Source organism: Perca fluviatilis, chromosome 16 (assembly GCF_010015445.1).
Source record: "Perca fluviatilis chromosome 16, GENO_Pfluv_1.0, whole genome shotgun sequence".
Taxonomy (NCBI): Eukaryota; Metazoa; Chordata; class Actinopteri; order Perciformes; family Percidae; genus Perca; species Perca fluviatilis.
Genome location: NC_053127.1, coordinates 15,509,795 through 15,528,752, shown reverse-complemented (window position 1 = coordinate 15,528,752; position 18,958 = coordinate 15,509,795). Strand labels below are relative to the sequence as shown.

The 18,958-nt window shown below is 38.5% G+C and overlaps 2 protein-coding genes across 12 annotated transcripts in view; both read left to right on the top strand.

Annotated features, from left to right (window-relative positions):
* The window catches only part of aff4 (AF4/FMR2 family, member 4), a 33,099-nt gene extending 23,120 nt beyond the window's left edge, over nucleotides 1-9,979 (top strand). For 7 of the 9 annotated variants that reach the window (XM_039777157.1, XM_039777160.1, XM_039777156.1 and 4 more), the window contains 17 exons: nucleotides 368-395; nucleotides 631-694; nucleotides 946-1,038; nucleotides 1,967-2,111; nucleotides 2,382-3,135; nucleotides 3,282-3,433; nucleotides 3,818-3,903; nucleotides 4,322-4,556; nucleotides 4,920-5,017; nucleotides 5,439-5,502; nucleotides 5,805-5,858; nucleotides 6,504-6,640; nucleotides 7,113-7,184; nucleotides 7,714-7,807; nucleotides 7,939-7,982; nucleotides 8,398-8,615; nucleotides 9,738-9,978. In XM_039777157.1, the coding sequence (XP_039633091.1) occupies nucleotides 368-395; nucleotides 631-694; nucleotides 946-1,038; nucleotides 1,967-2,111; nucleotides 2,382-3,135; nucleotides 3,282-3,433; nucleotides 3,818-3,903; nucleotides 4,322-4,556; nucleotides 4,920-5,017; nucleotides 5,439-5,502; nucleotides 5,805-5,858; nucleotides 6,504-6,640; nucleotides 7,113-7,184; nucleotides 7,714-7,807; nucleotides 7,939-7,982; nucleotides 8,398-8,615; nucleotides 9,738-9,865 (2,466 nt within the window). In that variant the 3' untranslated portion in view covers nucleotides 9,866-9,978. Of the gene's footprint in view, nucleotides 1-367; nucleotides 396-630; nucleotides 695-945; nucleotides 1,039-1,966; nucleotides 2,112-2,381; nucleotides 3,136-3,281; nucleotides 3,434-3,817; nucleotides 3,904-4,321; nucleotides 4,557-4,919; nucleotides 5,018-5,438; nucleotides 5,503-5,804; nucleotides 5,859-6,503; nucleotides 6,641-7,112; nucleotides 7,185-7,713; nucleotides 7,808-7,938; nucleotides 7,983-8,397; nucleotides 8,616-9,737 lie in introns of all 9 variants that reach the window. The other 2 variants (XM_039777155.1, XM_039777159.1) reach the window with 2 other exon arrangements.
* A 5,771-nt stretch (nucleotides 9,980-15,750) lies between these two features.
* shroom1 (shroom family member 1) overlaps nucleotides 15,751-18,958 on the top strand; it is a 43,327-nt gene continuing 40,119 nt past the window's right edge. For all 3 annotated transcript variants that reach the window (XM_039777348.1, XM_039777349.1, XM_039777347.1), the window contains exon 1: nucleotides 15,751-15,943. The gene's annotated coding sequence lies outside the window, so the exon portion shown is untranslated. The remainder of the gene's footprint in view (nucleotides 15,944-18,958) is intronic.

Sequence of the window (18,958 nt, the reverse complement as noted above, 5' to 3'; positions counted from 1 at the left end):
GTCATAATGAATTAATAGGGCTAAAATTATTTATGTTCGGTGCAAACAGACCTTAAATAGCACGTGCAACCAATCCAGAGAACATTTGGTGGCCGCCTAATTGAAACTATAAAGTGATGGGACTAACTATTGATTAATAGTTAATCTGATAGTGAAATGAACTCCAAAACTGACCTGAAAAGTACTTCACCTCTGTCGTGCTTGCATGTACGGTGTATATATAAACGGCCACAAACTCAAGGAGGAAAAAATCATTCAGAATAGATTCTTTTTCATTAATTCATTGATTGTTATCAGATTCGACAGACAAATTTTTATGGCTTTGTGAAAATAATTCAGATTGTCTTTTTTTTTGTGTTTACCTCAGGACCCTCACCCCTTTCCAAGTGGACACAGTGAGTATCCCACATATTTCTGATTCAAACATGATAGATCTAGATCTTTTACTGCATGTATATATATGTATATATATATATGTGTATATATGTATATATATATATGTGTGTATATATATATATATATATATATATATATATATATATATATATATATATATATATATATATATATATATATATATATATATATATTATATTTTTATTTTTTTTTTTTTTTTTTGTGTGTTTTTAGAGCGAGGTAGTTCTTCCAAGAGCTCCAGCAGCCACCAATCCAAAGCTTGCGATGAGCAGCCCACGTAAGTGCTTCATCCTTTCCTCCCTTTGTCTTTTTTCATTGTAACCCCATGTTTTAGAGTTCTCAGTATTGATCCAGACAACAAAGAATAAAATGAAACAAATAGTTATAAGGTATGAAGCGTTAAGGAACCAGAAATGGATGGATGTCTTCAGTAAGTTATAGAGACATAGCCAGCGATCTCAAACTGCAGCAATTACGCTGCTGTAATAAAACACAAAGATTTAATTTAGGTTCATTCCTGTATTTCAGTATGTTGGAAGATGACCTGAAGCTCAGCAGCAGTGAGGACAGTGATGCTGAACAGGAATCTGCAAAGAACGCCTCAAGGAACACATCTGCAAGGTAGCAGAAAGAATAGTAAAATTACTTTTGTAAAATTTCAATACTGAGTTTTAGTTGCGACTGCGTCAGGTAGAGGTTGACTCCAGCTAAAGTTTTGAGGCCTTGGCTTGCATTATAGTCTAAGGTGTTTTATTATCTTCCTTGTTCCTTATCTTGATAGAGATGGTGTTCAATTTAGGTGACTTTCTTGTCATTTTGTATCTTGTGTTCCCTTATGGATAGTGCAATCCAACAGCATCACAATGGATGGCCTCAGGAATTAAAATAAATTGTTACCTCAGGTCATAAAATTCATTTTAAAATGAAAGGATTATTTTTTTAGGATTTCTGGTTTGCATTATATTGACATCATTCTTTTTTGGTCATTGACTGTATATATTAAATAATCAGCTGATGTTGGGTGTTTTTAAAACCTAAACAATGGGGAAATGTTAAAGAAAGACTATAAACTATATTAAGTTTGGGATTATTGCTTTTTTGTTTGTCCAGAAGGCCACATTACAGAGTCTGGCAGTACAGCTTTTGGCTCAATCTGGTCCTTGTCGCTGCAATAAGTGGTTGGTCAGGGTGTCGGGGTGCAGAGTGGTGTGGGATTTCAGGGGATAGCATCAACCATAGCTGAAAAATGTGCAAATTACAAATCAAGTATGGAACCGTTTAGAAAAATACAAGCTATATGTAGAGGTGAAGAATAATCCTCAGCTGTGAAAGCGTTGCCGTCCATTGTCAAGAGATGATCAGCATATTGAACACTATAAATCTTCACATGGAGCAAAGATGTGTCCATGAAAGTGAAGACAAGATTTTAAACACACAACGTGATGGGGTTGTTTTTATGCATCTTCCAGTCTGTAAAACATGACTGATAGTGTGCTGCATACCTTTTGCACACAATATAAGGCTGTTTTACTCTTTTCTGTAACAACAGCAATAACAGTGAAGGAGCGGAGCAATCGAGGGATGACTCAAGCAGCCACAGCGGCTCCGAGAGCAGCTCAGGCTCCGACAGTGAGAGCGAAAGCAGCACGACAGACAGCGAAGCCAATGATCACCCGCGGCCCGCCTCTCCAGAGGTAATGACTTCCCAGTTACTTTGTACAACGTTGTAGTGCAATTTAGGTGATTATGATTCTGTACTTGATCAACTATTATTTTCAATTGCACTAACCACCTCGCTCTCTCCACCCTTATTTTGGGTTGCAATAGTTAGAAGGCAGTCATTGTACTTTCTTCTTGCCACAATACCATCTTTTTTAGTATTTTATTTTAATGTTTGACAAGGTTTCATATCATTTTCATTAACTAACACATTCTTACAACTGTGGGCTCTGCTCCCGTTTCAGCCTGAACAACCCATGGCCAACAAGTGGCAGCTGGACAACTGGTTCAAGAAGGCCAAGCAGTTCTCCCCAGCCTCTCCAGTGGACAATAATGTTCCAACCAAGTGCAAGAAAGAGGGCAGAGATAACGGCTCAGGACGCGGCTATAGTAGTCAGGGAGGGGGTTCAAAAGACTCAGCGGCACCCATCCCAAGCAGGGACCTACGGGCGGCACAAAAGGGTGCAGAGGGTGGCCGTGGCCGGCAAAAATCCCCCGCCCAGAGTGAGGGTGGCACAAATCCACGAAAGAATGTGGGTAAAAAACAGCCTAAAAAGTCTGAGAAGCCCCCAGTTGTGGAGGAACCCAAGGGAGGTCTGAGGGTGGAGAGTGAGCCAGCTCCAGAGATACCTCCTCATCGGCCCAAAGCTGCTACAAAGGGTTCCCGCAAACCAAGCATAAAAAAAGAACCGAAATCCTCGCCACGGCCCACCGCAGCTGCTGTCACCACTACTGCAGATAAACGCAAAGTCAAGGCACCCACCAAGACTCCCCAGAAGTCTCGCGAGTTTGTCGATACGGACTCTTCATCATCAGACTCTGAGGGGAATGACAGCATCCCGTCCTCGTCGCAGACACCCAAGTACACCGAGAGTATCAGGACCCCTGTGTGTGTGTTTTCTCCAATGGAAGAAAAAGAGTTGTTGTCTCCACTCAGTGACCCTGAGGAGCGCTACCCTGCAAGGCAACCTCAGCAGCAAGTGTTACTAGTGAAGATAGGTTAGTCGAAGCTGCTTATAAGACGAAGAAGTCTTATAATAATATAACACAAATTCTGTATTAGCTGGAGTGCACACGCCTGAAAATGTTCTTTTCTTTGGACCAAAGTAACCCGTACCCTTCCCTTTCCTTCCCATTTCCTATAGATCTCAGCTTGCTGTCTAGGATCCCAGGGCGGCCCTACAAGGAGCCTGTAGAGATAAAAGTGGAGAGGGACGACTCTCTAGATAGAGACAGCAAAGAATTCAGCAAACAGAACTCTGAGAAGAGCTCTAGTAAGGCAAAGAGGAAACACAAGGTATACGACTTGATAAATCAAATTCCTGTCTGTGATCTTTAAATTTATTTCTTGCTTTAAGAAGAGTAAAAGGAGGGTAGTGGCTAGTGCCTACTGATTTCCCACTCTGCACAGTTTTTGTTCCAACAGGTTTCCATTTTTAAATCATAGCTGTGAAACTACCAGACAAAGAGACTTACAATCTAAGTGATATGTTGGGGTTTAACAGTGAGTTGGGAAACCATTAAGGGTTGGTGGAAGGTTGTACTGTACCTTGTAAGAAATCAAGTGCTAAGTTGCACATTTCTTTGTCTTCAAAGCACTTTCTTCAGAGGCACGTACACACAAACACTTAAACATTCTTGAATGTGTCTTTTAATCTTCTGCAATCTTTGTGTATTTTAGAACGATGAAGAAGGCACCAAGCCAGAGAGCAAGCGATGCAAGCTAGAGGAGAAGTCCCTATCTAATCATAAAAACGGCAGTAAAGAGTGGGTATTCTTCCTTTTCCTTCTGATTATCATTCACAGTAAAACCCTCTGCACACCGGGAACACTTGGTAGTAGTTAATGTCTTTACAGGCAAAATGAAGCTTGCCAGATTTGTTTTTCTCTATTCTTACAATTTTAACAAAATAAACCCTCTAAACTCTGAGCCCTATAAAATTAAAGCATAAAGGCTCAGTGTCGTGGCTTGTTTGTTACATTGCGGCCTCTTCAAGCTGCACTTATTATAACAACCTTTATTATAAGGACATCTCTGCTATAATCCTAATGTGGATCTGGAAAATGTATCTTTATTCTTTTGAGTGTTAATATTTTATGATGTGAATACTGTACTGCAACAAAGCTTGTCCATTTTAAATAATAAATAAAAGATGTGTTACAATGACGATTCATGTCCCACCAGGTCTAAGAGGTCTTCGGAGAAGAAAGAGGAGCCTGTGCCCTCTCCTTCCATATCAGGTATTCAGCGGATGCCCAAGGCAGAGCATCCGAGTCGAAAGAGGACAGTCAGCCAGTCCTCCACCTCTTTGTCCAGCGGGACAGGAAGTGGAAAGGAGGGAAGCCACAGCACCAAGGGCAACTCCACCTCCAAACAAAGAAAAGGGGAGGACAAGGGACGTAGCACACGCGATGGCAAGGTGAGTGCTCTCGACCTTATCGCCGGGCATTTGCTGTTGGTGTGAATGCGTGGCAAGCATTTTGGATAGTGCAAGTGCAATCTTTCATCATCTTTGCCAACTGTGCAGTGTTTCCCCTGGGGAGCTTAAATAACTAAGCAAGCATGAAAAACAAAAAAACATGTTTCTGTGGGATTAAAGGGAGTAGTCGAGAACATAACTTCTATATAGGTCTATATACTGTATACTATGTCCAATATCCATAGAGCCAGAAACATTTCTACTTCTAGACACCCTCAATCTCACCTTTTTCTCCCCTCTACTTCAAACACCAGGCCCCTTTTTTCCTGTAACTTTATTTCCCCTCGCTTGCTGTCTCTGCAGGAGAAATCCTCAAAGGGCTGCGATAACCAGCTGGCTGTGCTTCCACTCTCCACGGACGGCTCCAAGGCTCAGAGATCCAAGCTGGTGTTTGAGGACAGGTAAGAAGAGCCCTTTCCACTGTGGATAACCCCTCAGCAGGGTATGCAGAAGGAACTGCTGTGGGGATCTAGGGTTGCCTTTGATGCGTTAAGCTGTAGGAGGTTGGGGAGGTCATGAATAGATGTGCCTGCATGCAGAAGAGATGATGTAAATTTCCATTTGAAAAGGCTCTGTTGGGAATCTGTGTCCTTTGCATGAAGAGGTAAAGAAACAACATGGTCTTGCCTTTTTATTGTTGTCTGTTGTTTCAGGGTTTGATTCAAAGAAAGCATAAGGATATTTTTGTTTTTAGGTTTAGTTTCCAGGTCTGTGCTAAGAATAAATGTTTGCAGAAACCGAGCCATTACAGTGTTGTGGCTTTTTTTTAAGGGTTCAGGGAAGTAATTAAATTAGTTTGACCTGTTTAAAATGTTGTTTCAGGGTCCATTCGGCAGATCACTACTTACAAGAGGCCAAGAAACTTAAACACAATGCAGATGCACTGGTAAGAGCGGCAGCCTAATGCCTATTTACATACGTAATTGAGATGCTAAAGTGTCAGTTGCTGCATGCAAAGCAGTGATGGGAGAGGGTGTTGTTGTTGTTGTTGTTCTTTAATGTAAAACAACATCCTTTTGAGTTTCTGCATAGAGATTAATGATAGATATAGGAACACATTTTGAGTTTTTAACACATTTCCTTTTATTGCTGTCATTTATGTGATTGTATTGTATTTATTGTATTGACTGGGACATTTACCTCAGACACAACGTTTTCAAAGCCCTTTTTTTCTCTGTGCTCTCACAGTATTTGAGCTTAATGTCCAAAAAGCAAAAAAACGGGTCGCTGAAAGATGAGCAGGTGACTATATTTAACTGCAGATCTGGTGTCAGTTACTTACCTGAGGCTAATGAGATACCTGTCTCAGCTGCATGGCATTTCCACTCAAAATCCTTGAAACATTATTGGGTTGCTGCTGTTATGAATTCTGTAATTTAAATACAAAACAGAAAATAACTTCTACATAAAGTTAGACAAACCAACCAATGATGCAAACAGACAAACACACACACACACCCTATTGAGGAGAACTAAGCAATAACATTTATTTTTGTTCTCTTAAAAGAATTTGACGTTATATCCATTATGGATGCGACTTTCAATTTCTTTGTGATGTGCCTGGATTACAATGTATTAGACCTATTATGCTATACATTCAATCCAGAGGCCAACACATAACATAATTGAGTTGTTGCTGTTGTTATTTAACGAAAAGAGTTTATGTATTCCACACCAAATCATATACAAACCATGTCAGTTATATATAACGTGACCATGCCAAAAACCATGTCAAATTTAAAAGTCATGTGAACAGGCTTTAGTCATGCACTGCTGTGACAGTTTCAGAAAGAAATGCAATATTAGACTGGTACATGCTCATTAACTTGGGATGCACCGCCAACAGAAAATGTAATTTTTGTTGTGTCCCTGTTCACTCTTTTGCAGTTGGACCGTTTTGAGAAGGCAGTTTACTACCTGGACGCTGTGGTATCTTTCATTGAATGTGGTAATGCTCTGGAGAAGAGTGCCCAAGAGGCAAAGTCTCCGTTTCCCATGTATGCTGAAACCGTGGAGCTTATCAAGTAAGGACACATAAGTACCTTTTGTTGTTATTGTCACAATTTAAAGGGGAACCCCACAGATTGTGCACATCAAAGTCTGTTTACAGGTCTTAGATAGTACTACTGCATATGTGAATGAGAGTATAACCTGGGAGTGTAGAGTTAGAAAGAAGTGATGACACACCCAAAAATCCAAATGACCTGTCTGTGGTCGATTTGCATTGTGGGTAATGTAGGTGCCAGGTTTGTGACAAGGAAGAAGAATGTTTGGAATAAAAAAAGGCGGTATCTCTGTTTGTTGCATCAATTTTGATACATTTTTTGTAATTATTAAACTACCATTGTGAGTCCATGTTATAGAAGTGCTCAATCAGTGTACATAGTACTCTTTTAAACAGAAAGTCAGTGTATTAAATGCATATGCAATGTTTCTATAATGATTTAACAGTTGGTTCTCCTAGAAGCTAAAAATTTGTTCTGTCTGTACGTTCAGATACACTATGAAGTTAAAAAGCTACCTGGCCCCAGATGCTACTTCAGCAGACAAGAGGCTAGCAGTGCTTTGGTAAGTATGCTGACTGACAACCAGTTATGGATTTCATGTTTAAGAGGTGTCATCCTGTCCTTAGCCATCAACTAAAAGGACTCAACATCCTTGCTCTTTGATTGAATGAGAGTAGTGTATTTAAAGGTGCTGTAGGTAGGATTGTGAAGATCTGGGATCTTCACAGTTTCTGCTAAACCCAGTCTCCTAAGCCCCTCCCCCCACGAGGGAGAATGAATGTGTGTACCTGAGCAGTGATTGACACGTAGTTAGACACCCCCCTGGCCCTGATTGGTGGATCTGAACAGGGAGAGGTGGATTTTTGCAAATCGCACTACAGGCTGGAGGTGGTGCCAGAGGAGCCAGATTTTGTTAAAAATTACCTGCTTCATGTAGTTCTACTCAAACAGAGGGTCGGTTTCAGCAAATATGTTAGTTTTATAAGTCTTACCTACTGCATCTTTAAGGAGTCCACCTATTTTTGGTCATTGCTGTCTTCTTTGCAAGTTTACTGGAAGATCAAAATGAACTTTTTTTTTTTTTTCCCCAGCCTGCGATGCCAGTCTCTCCTCTACCTGCGGTTATTCAAGCTGAGGAAAGACAGTGCACTAAAATACTCCAAAACACTCACTGAACACTTAAAGGTACATCAAAGCTGAAATAAAAACTAAAGGAACACAATATACATTCCATGTATGTCATTTTTTTCTTTTTCTTTCTGTGAATGTGTAACCTGCTGTGTACATAATGTTCTTCCCCTGACTTTGTTTGACAGAATTCTCTGAGTAACACCCAGGCTCCCTCTCCTGGAATGGGAAAGTAAGTCATGTCCTCCTTTGCTGTTTGGAGATTAAACGTAATTGTGAAGGAGACAGCTGTGTTTCCTGTATTTTTAAAGGTTTAATTTTGTTTTACAGATAGTTAAGATAACTATTGAAATACTGTTTTTTTTTTTTTTATCCGCGCCTGTGCAGATACTTGTTGCTGTAATTTCACCTGTTTTAACATCTTGCTGTAAAGAACAGTTTGAAGCTCTTGAGTCATACTGGGTAGCAATTACATAAATACGGCTATCAAGGATGATTTCTAGTTAGTGCTCAGTTTATCTAACGGTCATGCCGTTACAGGCGTTTTGTTGGGCCATCTAAAGATAACTTGCCGTGGATCAAACTGTTTCCATACCAGTTCCAGCACTTTCAACACCACGTCTGCTCGTTTCTGTTTCCTAACGCAGCAAGGCAGCGGGTATGCCCTCTCCAGTGTCTCCGAAGCTGTCGCCAGGCACGGCCGTCGGCTACCCGGCAGTCGTCAGCAGCAGCAGCGCCAGCTCGTCCGTGACCATACCTCAGCGCATCCACCAGATGGCTGCCAGCTATGTTCAGGTCACCTCCAACTTCCTGTACGCCACCGAGGTCTGGGACCAGGCGGAGCAACTATCCAAGGAACAGAAAGGTAAACTACCTCCTAAACTGACCAGGTTTTGGGACAAATCAATACTTGTTTTTCCCTACACATAACCATACAGTAAAGTAAACGTATCTGCATTAAAACACCAGGGTCTCATTTAAAATTCTCTAATAGTATAGCATTGTTGTTGCAATAGTATAATAGTATAGTGTAATAGTATAGCATCTTTTTATGAATGGAGTTGAAATCTTCTAAGCCTTTGTTGCTGAGATGTGTTGCAACTTTTCTCCACTATTCAGGGTAATGTTAATTGATTAAATAAAAAAATAATTCCATTACTTTTAATTTCAGAATTGATCTATCTAATAAAGGCAAAAATACCCAATAAAATATACTTAAAAAATTTAGAGCATGCTAAAAAAATGGAGCTGTGGAATCCTTTGATGTACTGAACTGATTATTAAATTATTAGTACTCATAAGCAGTTCAAGCTAGTGCTGAACCAAATAGTTGATCTACAGGAAATTGGTAGCAATTTTGTAAGTCAATCGCTTACATGATTTATCAAACAAATATGTCGTTTTCAGCTTCTCAAATGTCAGTATTTGTAAAAACTTTAATTAAAATGTAATATCGCGTGGTTTTCAACTTTGGTTGGTCACAACAAGGTATTTTAAAGTGCTCATATTATGCTTTTTGGTTTTTCCCCTTTATTGTGTTATATATCTTTTTTGTGCATGTGATAGGTTTACAAAGTGAAAAAGTCCAGCCCAAAAGGACTTACCTTCTCCAACAGAAAACACTGTTCACAAGCTGCTCCAAACAACTCTATTGTAGTCCAGCCTTTACTTCCATGACGAACGTGCGTCACTTTGTAACACATGTTATAATGCTCGCCTAGCTGCTAGCGTGGCACGCCCTCATACTAAAAATTAAACCACATAAACCTATTCTGATATAACCTCTAAATACAATTATGAACCTGAAAATGAGCATAATATGAGCACTTTAAAACATCTCTGGGAAATAGTTTTTCACTATTTTCTGAGAATGTAAAGAAAAATAAATTATAATGAAAATACAAATGATCTTGCTTGTCTCACCTTGAACTTTTCGCTGGCTGTTAAAGTGACCCTGCCCCCTCTCACTGTCTCTTTGTTTCCTCAGACTTCTTCTTGGAGTTGGACAAGGTGATGGGTCCTCTGATCTTCAACACCAGCAGCATGACAGAACTGGTGCGTTACACACGGCAGGGCCTCCACTGGCTGCGTCTGGACGCAAAGCTTATTCCCTAGCGAGGACTTGTTCTCTGCACGCTGCTTCCACACACACACACACACACACACACACACACACACACACACACACACACACACACACACACACACACACACAACACAAACACACCTCAGCCTTTTGTTCTGCTTCGTAACTCCAACGGTGCTACCACGCGACGCATGCCCTCTCAGACAGACACACATACAATGATGTACTGTATGCACGCACACACACACACATACAAACAATCCACCTCTGGTCCTCCATGCGCGCACACACACACACACACACACACACACACACGTGATGAACTTCTCAGACATATCTCCAACACTGTGTCCATTTTCTACACCAGCTTGCCAAAAACACTGAGCAATCTAGAGCATCTCACACCGCCGACAGCACCACACAGGGAGAAGCATCGAAACTGCAGCACAGGAACAAAAGAGCTTATCGCCATGCTTCATATATCGGCATTCTTACAATCTTTGAAGGCCATGTTTTTATCTCTTTGGCATGGAAGCACTGGGTGAATTATTTCTTACTAAAACGCTTAACAATGGGGTCTGGTTTTTAGGCTACTTTGGCTTTTAACTTTTTATTTGACTTTGTTTCACCAAAGTACCTCCCATAAACACCAAAGGTGCTTTAAAATGAAGGTTTCTCTTTATCATTTTTGTGCCTTGTATGTGAGCGACAGGAAAACAAACAGCCACCCCTCATATCTGATGAATTGTTTTTATGTTTCCTCTTTTTGTTGTTGTTGTTGTTGTTGTTGTTGTTGCTTCAACTCATTTTATGCATTTTGCAGTTAATGGAAGCTGCTAACATTTATGTTTTTTATTGCAGTCTTTCAGTTTTAAGTCAAATCCTGTTAACACATTTTAGAGCAAAGATGGCATTGGCCACAAACTAAGTTTCATTACACCATCTTGATTTCTCTTTCCTTCAAAGTCTCTAGGCGCTAAAGCTAAATCATAGAGCACACCCACAAGATTTAAGGACGTAGGGATAGCCACTGTGCATAGCAGATTCTGACACACACACACACACATATTTATAAATGTTCTTTATCGATCAGTGTATTTATTTTTAACAGTGTCATTTTATGTTCCAAAATCATGAACTACTTTTAGACGTGCTAGAACATTGAATGTTGGTCAGTTTGTTTAAACCACTGTGGTCTGGTTTGATGCAAGAAGCAGCATGGCCTCCAGGGGCCGCTAGCGGGGGCTTTTAGTCTCTTGGCCTTAACATAATTGATCATGTTAATGTTCTCTCTAAGAGATTTGCTGTCTTTGAAGCTCCAGAGTACGAGGCTCTTCCTAGGAAATGTTTTTACACTTGTAGCTCGAGGAAGGGTCACTTCCAGACATGGACGTGTTCATCTTATTTTTATTTTTTTTTTATCCCCTTGTTTGCTCAGAGTGTATTTTTCTAAGGAACAGCAGGGAGTGTCTTAAGTATTGAAGATCATTTCCACATGCAGTTATTTACATTGCAGTTTATTAAAAACTGGGCCTGAGTTGACCACTAATTTGGCACAACTAAAGCTAATTCATCGGGAAGGAAAGATTATGAGAGGCAAACTTATCAGTGTTGCATTTATAGAACAAAGAGTTTTAAATCTATCATTATATATTTCAAAAAAAAGAAGTATAACGGCCAATATAGATTTTATTTATATAGCAAGCAGTTGTTTTTTTTCTTCCTCTGGCCAAGCAGAAGTATAACTTTTCAAATGCATTCTTTTAAAACAGGGTTGAACCAAGGGTTATTAGATGCAAAGTATTTGTATATGTAATTTTTCCTATTTAAATTTTAATCATACTTGTATTACAAGACGGTAGATAAGAAACATGTCAGCTAGTTGTTAGGCTGGGTAAAAATGACAGAGTAATAGTGAATTTTGAATGAAGACGTTAATATTACACCCATGATTTCACTTGACATTTGGGGGTTTGTAATGGCCAATGACATGAAGGACCTTTCATTTTGTTTTGTTTTTTTTTTTTTTTTTTTTTCTTATGCCCACTTCTTACTAAAACATGCTGGAAATATGAATGCCTGGGTCAATTAGTATTGATGAGAACTTTCATTGGTTTGTTTTGGTTAGTGGCAGATGTTTTTGGACAAGAGGAAAGTGACAGAATGTTTCAGACCTATTATAGTCTAACTTTCTGGCACTTTTCTCCCATTTTCAAACATAGATTTGGTGTATTGACACTTCATCTTGCACCTTTTTCATCTCAAGAACAAAAACACATCTTAAGAAAATTATTATTTGGCTCTGGTTTAATTTTTTGATTTTGTTGTGTTTTGTATTTTCTTTCCTTCACTGGCTCCCTGACCTTTATTGTAGGAGGGGATACTGTTATTTCCTCTGGCACTTGAAAAAGAGAAAGCCAGAGGAGGTATTATTTTAATCTATGCAGGATTTTTACAACAACAAAAAAAAAAAGAATCCGTTTCTGTGGAAGAACTTTCATTTTCTTGGCTTGGGATTTTTTTTTTTTTTTTTCTGCCTCAGTGAGAAACCTGATGAACTCAAGTGTCCAATGCCTTTAGCTTTTGCAATTTTGTGTACTGGTTTAGTATATGTGTATATAGATCTTTTTTTATAACCAAACACCGATGGCTTGAGCCATTTTGTACTTAAAGCTGGAGGCCACTTTTCTCATAGGAATTCCTCTGTGGGTTTTGCCAGCCCAGTTAATGTCTTCATACACTGGTACACTTTGTAAGTACAGGTCTGCGCCTTGTGTTCCCTACACTATCTTGTAGTCAAATGTGCAAAATTTAGCATTAGAGTAATTTTTAACAGTTTGTTACTCACACTTATTTATTTTTCTGCCCCTTTGCTTAGTATTTTTTTTTTCTATTTTGCCATTTTAAGGAGTACCATTTTATGAAATAGGAAGATGTAAATGTATTGGGGTTGTTCATGATGAGATTTCCTTGTAAGTAGTAATTAATATTAATTCTAACTTGAATGAATCCAGGGTAAGATGATTATTTTTTTTTATTTTTTTTTTGACATTCAGTAGGAAGATGTTAACACTTGCATGTTTCTATTTAAATACAAATGTATAAATTGTAAATATAACATTTCTTTAAGGGTGAATTTCTACTACAGGTTGACATTTTTATTAAAATTTAAAAATGCTGTAAATACATTCGTGAGATACTTTATGCACACTTTTCCCGCCTCCGTGGGTTTTTGTGTTCTCTTCTTCCAAGCTGTTACAGAGTACATCCTAGTCTCTTAACACTGTATATCAAATTGATTATTCGGTCTTTTTTTTTTTTTTTTTTTTAAACAGTGTACGTATACTTTGTCTTCTGCTTCACTGTCTCCCAGTATCATGGTCGCCACATAATCATTAATGTCTCTAGATCCAAGTGCGAATATTTTGTCTTCTCTGTATTTGATATGGAGGCGTGTACTTTTCATGAAATGTATATTGTTCATCTCATGGGATGGATGGATGGTGTGTACAGTCTGTTATGTAAAACCACGTCTGTTTTCTCCTCACGAGAGAGATGTATTTACTATGTGTCCCTTTTGAACAATTGGTCCAACATGTCTTTTGAAACAAAGGTATTTCTCTACAGGTCAAAACAGTTGTAGCAGTTTATACAGTATGTTGTATAACACCTTTTTTCTAAAAGTCGTCTCTAAAATGAGACCAGCAGCATACACTATGTACAATAGTCAAAGTTGGATTAGTTTTAAGAGAACTGATGATAGAGATACTATATATGATGGAGGCAATATGATTAAAGGTACTCCTTGAGTTTGATCTTCAAACTTGGGTTATGTAATTTAAAAGCATTCTTGTGAAGTGAGTATTAATTGTGACTAATGAGAGTCTGTCCTGAATATTCTTTGTATTTTGCCGTATTGAGAATAAAATATATATGGATATGTTTAATGGAGTGAGATTATTTAGTTTTAGAGAAGGCAAAAAAGCGACTTTTAAAATGAGTAATCTTTACATTCAGTGTTACTCAACAAAACACACTGCATGCTCATGAGCTCATAAGTAGTCCCAGTGGCCAGAAACTAATTATTTTTCCCATGGAAAAAAGATTATCTTTTTGGAGTACAACTAGAAATGATCTAACCCTTTCCATAATGTATCATACATTGTTATATAAAAAGATACCTGTATATCTGAATGTAACAGATAATTGTGAACAGATGTGATGTAAACGCCATCGACAAAGAGGGAACAATGGCCACAAGTTGGGATATGGATATGAGAAAGTAGTAACACTCCAAATGTATAAATACTCCATTACATGTAAAAGTCCTGCATTCAAAATGTTATGTTTTCCGTACAGAAGTATTAGCTATAACATATGCTTACAGTATCAAAAGTACAACAGTATGTTAAAAAATTGAGTATTATTGGATTATTATTAGTGATGTATTATTTGTTTAGGAGTATTTTATGTTTTAGCTGGTTGACGTGGAGCTAATTTTACTGTTGTACAGATAAACATTGCAGTGCCTTGCATTTCATAAACTCATAGCTTTTGTTTATAACAACTTCTGCAAAGTAACTACAGCAGTTAAATAAATGTAATGGAGTAAAAAGTATAACATTCCCATTTGAGATGCAGAAAGTTGCATACAATGGAAATACCCAAGTAAAGTACAGTATTTAACTAAATGTACTTAGTTACATAAGTACTGCTTATTGGAGTGTACTAACAGAGTAAACAAACTAATTTCCCTCTGGGGATCAATAAGGTATAAATTATTATTAATATCACTGGATTGGCAATAGTCAATCACTGTCATTGCTGTTAATGGTTATGATTGCAATAGTATCACTTACATTACAATAAAAACAATATGAACAGGGATCAGGGTGAGTTTGTGAGGTAGATAATTGTGTTAGTCTTTATTGTAATATTTTGTCAACGTTTCCTGGGTTGTAATCTAGGGAGTAAGGAAGGGACGATGGTAAAATCTTAAAAACAGCTACTATTTGCACTCATTCAGTCATTGCACTCTATCTGGAGACAATTTGCGGTCATTTTATAAAAAAATTAAATGGGATTCAAGTCACATCTGCCTTTTATTTTTTGCAACTATATTAATGATTCTCTCCAAATACATCTTATTTTGTGTATTGCATGTGACATGCATGTAATTGGAACACACCTGCCCTAAATATAACATGTTATGATTTATATGTAACATTTACATAAAAGCACCGAGCAGCATTAATAACAACAAACAATGCCTGCTGAATAAAAAATATTACTGGTGGCCTGGAAGATGTTCATATTTTGTTCTACTGTATCCTGAGCCATCCAAAATAGTGTAACTTTAGTTGTTTGCTTTAAGAAATAGATGGTGCTTAGTTCATTCTTCTGTGCATGAACAAATAGAAAGGTATTCAAAGTAGTTTATGTAGCTTTGCATTGCAGAGCCTCTTAGAAATGATTAGCTCCTTTCAGTCCACAATGTGCTGCCCTGAGAACATTAACTCTTATGCAGACTGATGTTTTTTCCCCCAATTTGTCTTATCATTTTGTGTTTTTTTTCCTCTTGTCAGTTTTTACTAATCATTTATATAAAAGATTACAATTTCCATTGCCAGCTTGAATATTTCATGTTAAACTATTCCCATGTACTACATGTTTCTTTCATTGAGTTCAGTAAACATGCAATCAAAATGTCACTGTTCAGTTTTGGCTTCTGCTTCTTTCCAGTGAACTGAAGGACATCAAAACAATACACTCCTGTTTTCCCTGTTCTGCCATTAACACGGGCTGACCAATAGGATGTCGTGTATTCCTTAAAGTGCCCGCCTCTCGCCGCATCTGATTGGCCGACATGGTCCTTTCTATTACCTTTCATCCGCTTCTCTCTCTCTCCAGGGAATAAGGTAAGCTAACTGCGAGCGAAGGAAAAAGGAAAGCTCATTACCGGGTGCTGCGATGCACTGTAGCCAACTACAAAAAAGTGCTTAAGTTAATGTATTTCTTATAACCGTCATTCACTAGAGAAGAGGAAGCACACCCGAGAGAAACAAGGACTACGAGTTAAAAACAGCGAAGTCACCGGGAATCAACAGGTACGTGAAGGGGACTTTAGTAGCAGCAGGTGCATCTAGTATCACTGGCTTTTCAGTTTCGGTTGTCAACTGTATCAGCTTACCATTTCTAGTAAAAATAGATTTATGAAAATATGTGATATTGAACCTCTCTTTATATTTGTAGTTTTAAAAGGTGTAATGCGTGTCGGGGGTAAAATTAACGTCTTTTAATAATCTACAACTGATCTCAGTTCAGTTCTGTTCAGAGCAAGCGTTACATAGCAAATAATCCTTGTTAGTGGTCATAGTGGTTGATTATATCTTTGAACATAGTATTGGTATTGCTACTGCATGTTCTCTAATGTAATGATCTGACTTAGTAGGTATATTGTAAGTTTTGTATTTAAATTTTTAATATATCGCCCATTTTAAATGTCTATTCTCCTTTTGGAAAACTTCCTAGGGCTGTGTTTCTTACCTGGCTTTTTCTTTTTTTCAGTTCAGATGTTCAGTTTATAATGGATTACATTTTTAGTAAAGCTGAAATTCTCTGTTTCCACCATAAATATATATTGGGTTTTTTAACTGCTACAAGCAATTTAACATCACCTTGGGCTCTAGGAAAACAACTGACCGATCATTTGAGGATACAAATAATGGTTAGCTACAGTCCTGCAATGGATAGTGTGGAGACAAACAGTAGTAGTAGATAACTTTATTGTTGGGTTTGCGGCACAGTCGCAAGGCACTTCATGACAGGACATCAGACATATGACACAAACAAACATACATCAGACACCGACAGACATAACATGAAGAACATACATCGCACCCTACAATAATACACTATACACCCTTGGGTGTATCGTGCAACCCAAACTACTGTTATATCACCACATTCCAGCAACCCAAACTACTGTTATATCACCACATTTAATTGCCATTTTCATAATTTCTATGTTGCACATTACTTACGCAATATCTGTTGTTTGCTGGTATTGTGAGAACAACATAGTATTGTCCTCCCTTAACCTTATCTCCTCGCCTCAAATTGATACCTTGCCCTGAATTATGCACTAGAGGGCCTTTCTACCTAATGACTGGACCATGTTTTATTTAAAGTGGGAACAAAAGGGAAACCAGACACTGGTGTTTTGTGCTGTGGCTGAAACTGAAGCACTCGTGAGGTGCATTGGTCAGATGGTGGGTGCAGGAGGAGCACACTGGCCTCTCTGTGTTTGTTGTGCTGCTGAATGGCCTGCTCAGGCCGCTGACCCAGCTCGACTCCACTGCACCCACAGAGTCTGACCTGGAGGCTGCAAAGAGACCCTTACAGAGACATTTGTGCAGAGTAGACGTGCATGTAGGTGTAATACACACACTCACACACACACACACACACACACACACACACACACACACACACACACACATACACATACACATACACATACACATACAGACATACTTATATGTGCACCAAGGCAAGTGAACCCAAAAGCATGCATCAACCTCTTACACACAGGTGCTCACATAAACACCTGTTGATCCAAAACTCATCTGATGTTGCACTACTTGGATAGTCCTTCACAGATGGATGGTTGTACTTGTCAGATAAGGTAATGACTCATTATATTGTATATTGCATTATACCTAGACGCAAAGCCAAAACATTCAAACATGTTGCAATAATACACACATTTGGTAATCGTTGCACAGGTGGTTGTATACATGACAGCATGATGAAGTGGTGTTTGTGTTTGCAAAACGATTAAAGAAGAAAGGAACCTGGAAACAAAAGATTAAACAAATGGAATGGCAAGGCTATGATATGTAAAGTTACCCTTGGTGTTGAAACATGATCTCTGTTTCTTTTTTTTCCCTTTGCTATATCTCACTCTCTCTTTCTTTCTACCTCCTAAGGTAACAAAAAAACGTGTGCACAGTATCGATCGATGGTGTGCTGCAGAAAAAGCAGTTCAACAAAATTGAATACATTTGTATATTAAGACATTTTAGACTTAAAATAGCACGGGTAACAGAGACTTTGTGGGGCTGGTCGTTCTTTTAACAGTGGAAAATTTGTCTGGGTGTGTGTAGTTTTCACTTGGATGTTTACATTCTTTCGGTGTCCTTTTTACTCAGCCTACCTCTGTAAAGATGAACTAACTGGTTTGGCTGCGTGAGTGATTACGCTTAGATTAGTTCAGATGGGTTCAGATTGATTCTGCACCAATAAGGAACCTCATGGACACACTAGCAAAAAAAATAAATTCCATACTAAAAACATTTGAAGATGTTTCTTGCTGAAAGTGATCCAAATGACATGGTAGGATCACACACAAAGTGATACTTTATTTCAGATAAAAACTAAAATGTAATACAATTCCAGAGTCAAAATCAAATGACCTAATGCTGCTGTAATTAAATAATGATTACACTGTATGGTGTCACTTTGAAATCTAGTGAAAGTTTCAATGTGATAAATAATGGACAGGGTTGTAGTAGGAAGGTGTCAGGGTTATAAATCAGTTAACACCTTGTTGGTTTTTGATTTTCTTACCTGTGTTGTATTTTCCCATAATAGAAGTGTGACCTTATTTCCACCTCTTCCTTTGTTACCTGCATTATGCGAGGCTTTCACTGGCATTGTTGGTTTCAGGAAAATAAACGTGTTAAGGAAGTAGCTGTGAATGACTCATTCTAAGGGCCGGGACACATCAGGCCGATTATTGGCCGTGGGACAGTCTGGCGAGGTCAGTGACTCAAATCTGTTCGGTGTGTCCAGTGCCGTCGTCCGTCTGGGGGGCTGTCGGCGTTCATTTTATAATAATAATAATAATAAATTGAATTTATATAGCGCTTTTCATGGACTCAAAGTCGCTTTACAGGGCAGGGTAGATTATAAAAACATAACAAAACAAAACGAGCAAACAAAACAAGTAGAACAAAACAAGATACAGATGAAAAAGGGAGGGGGGCAGGTGGACTATGGGTAGGCTGAGGTGAAGAGATGGGTCTTGAGGCAGGACTGGAAGATGGTGAGGGACTCAG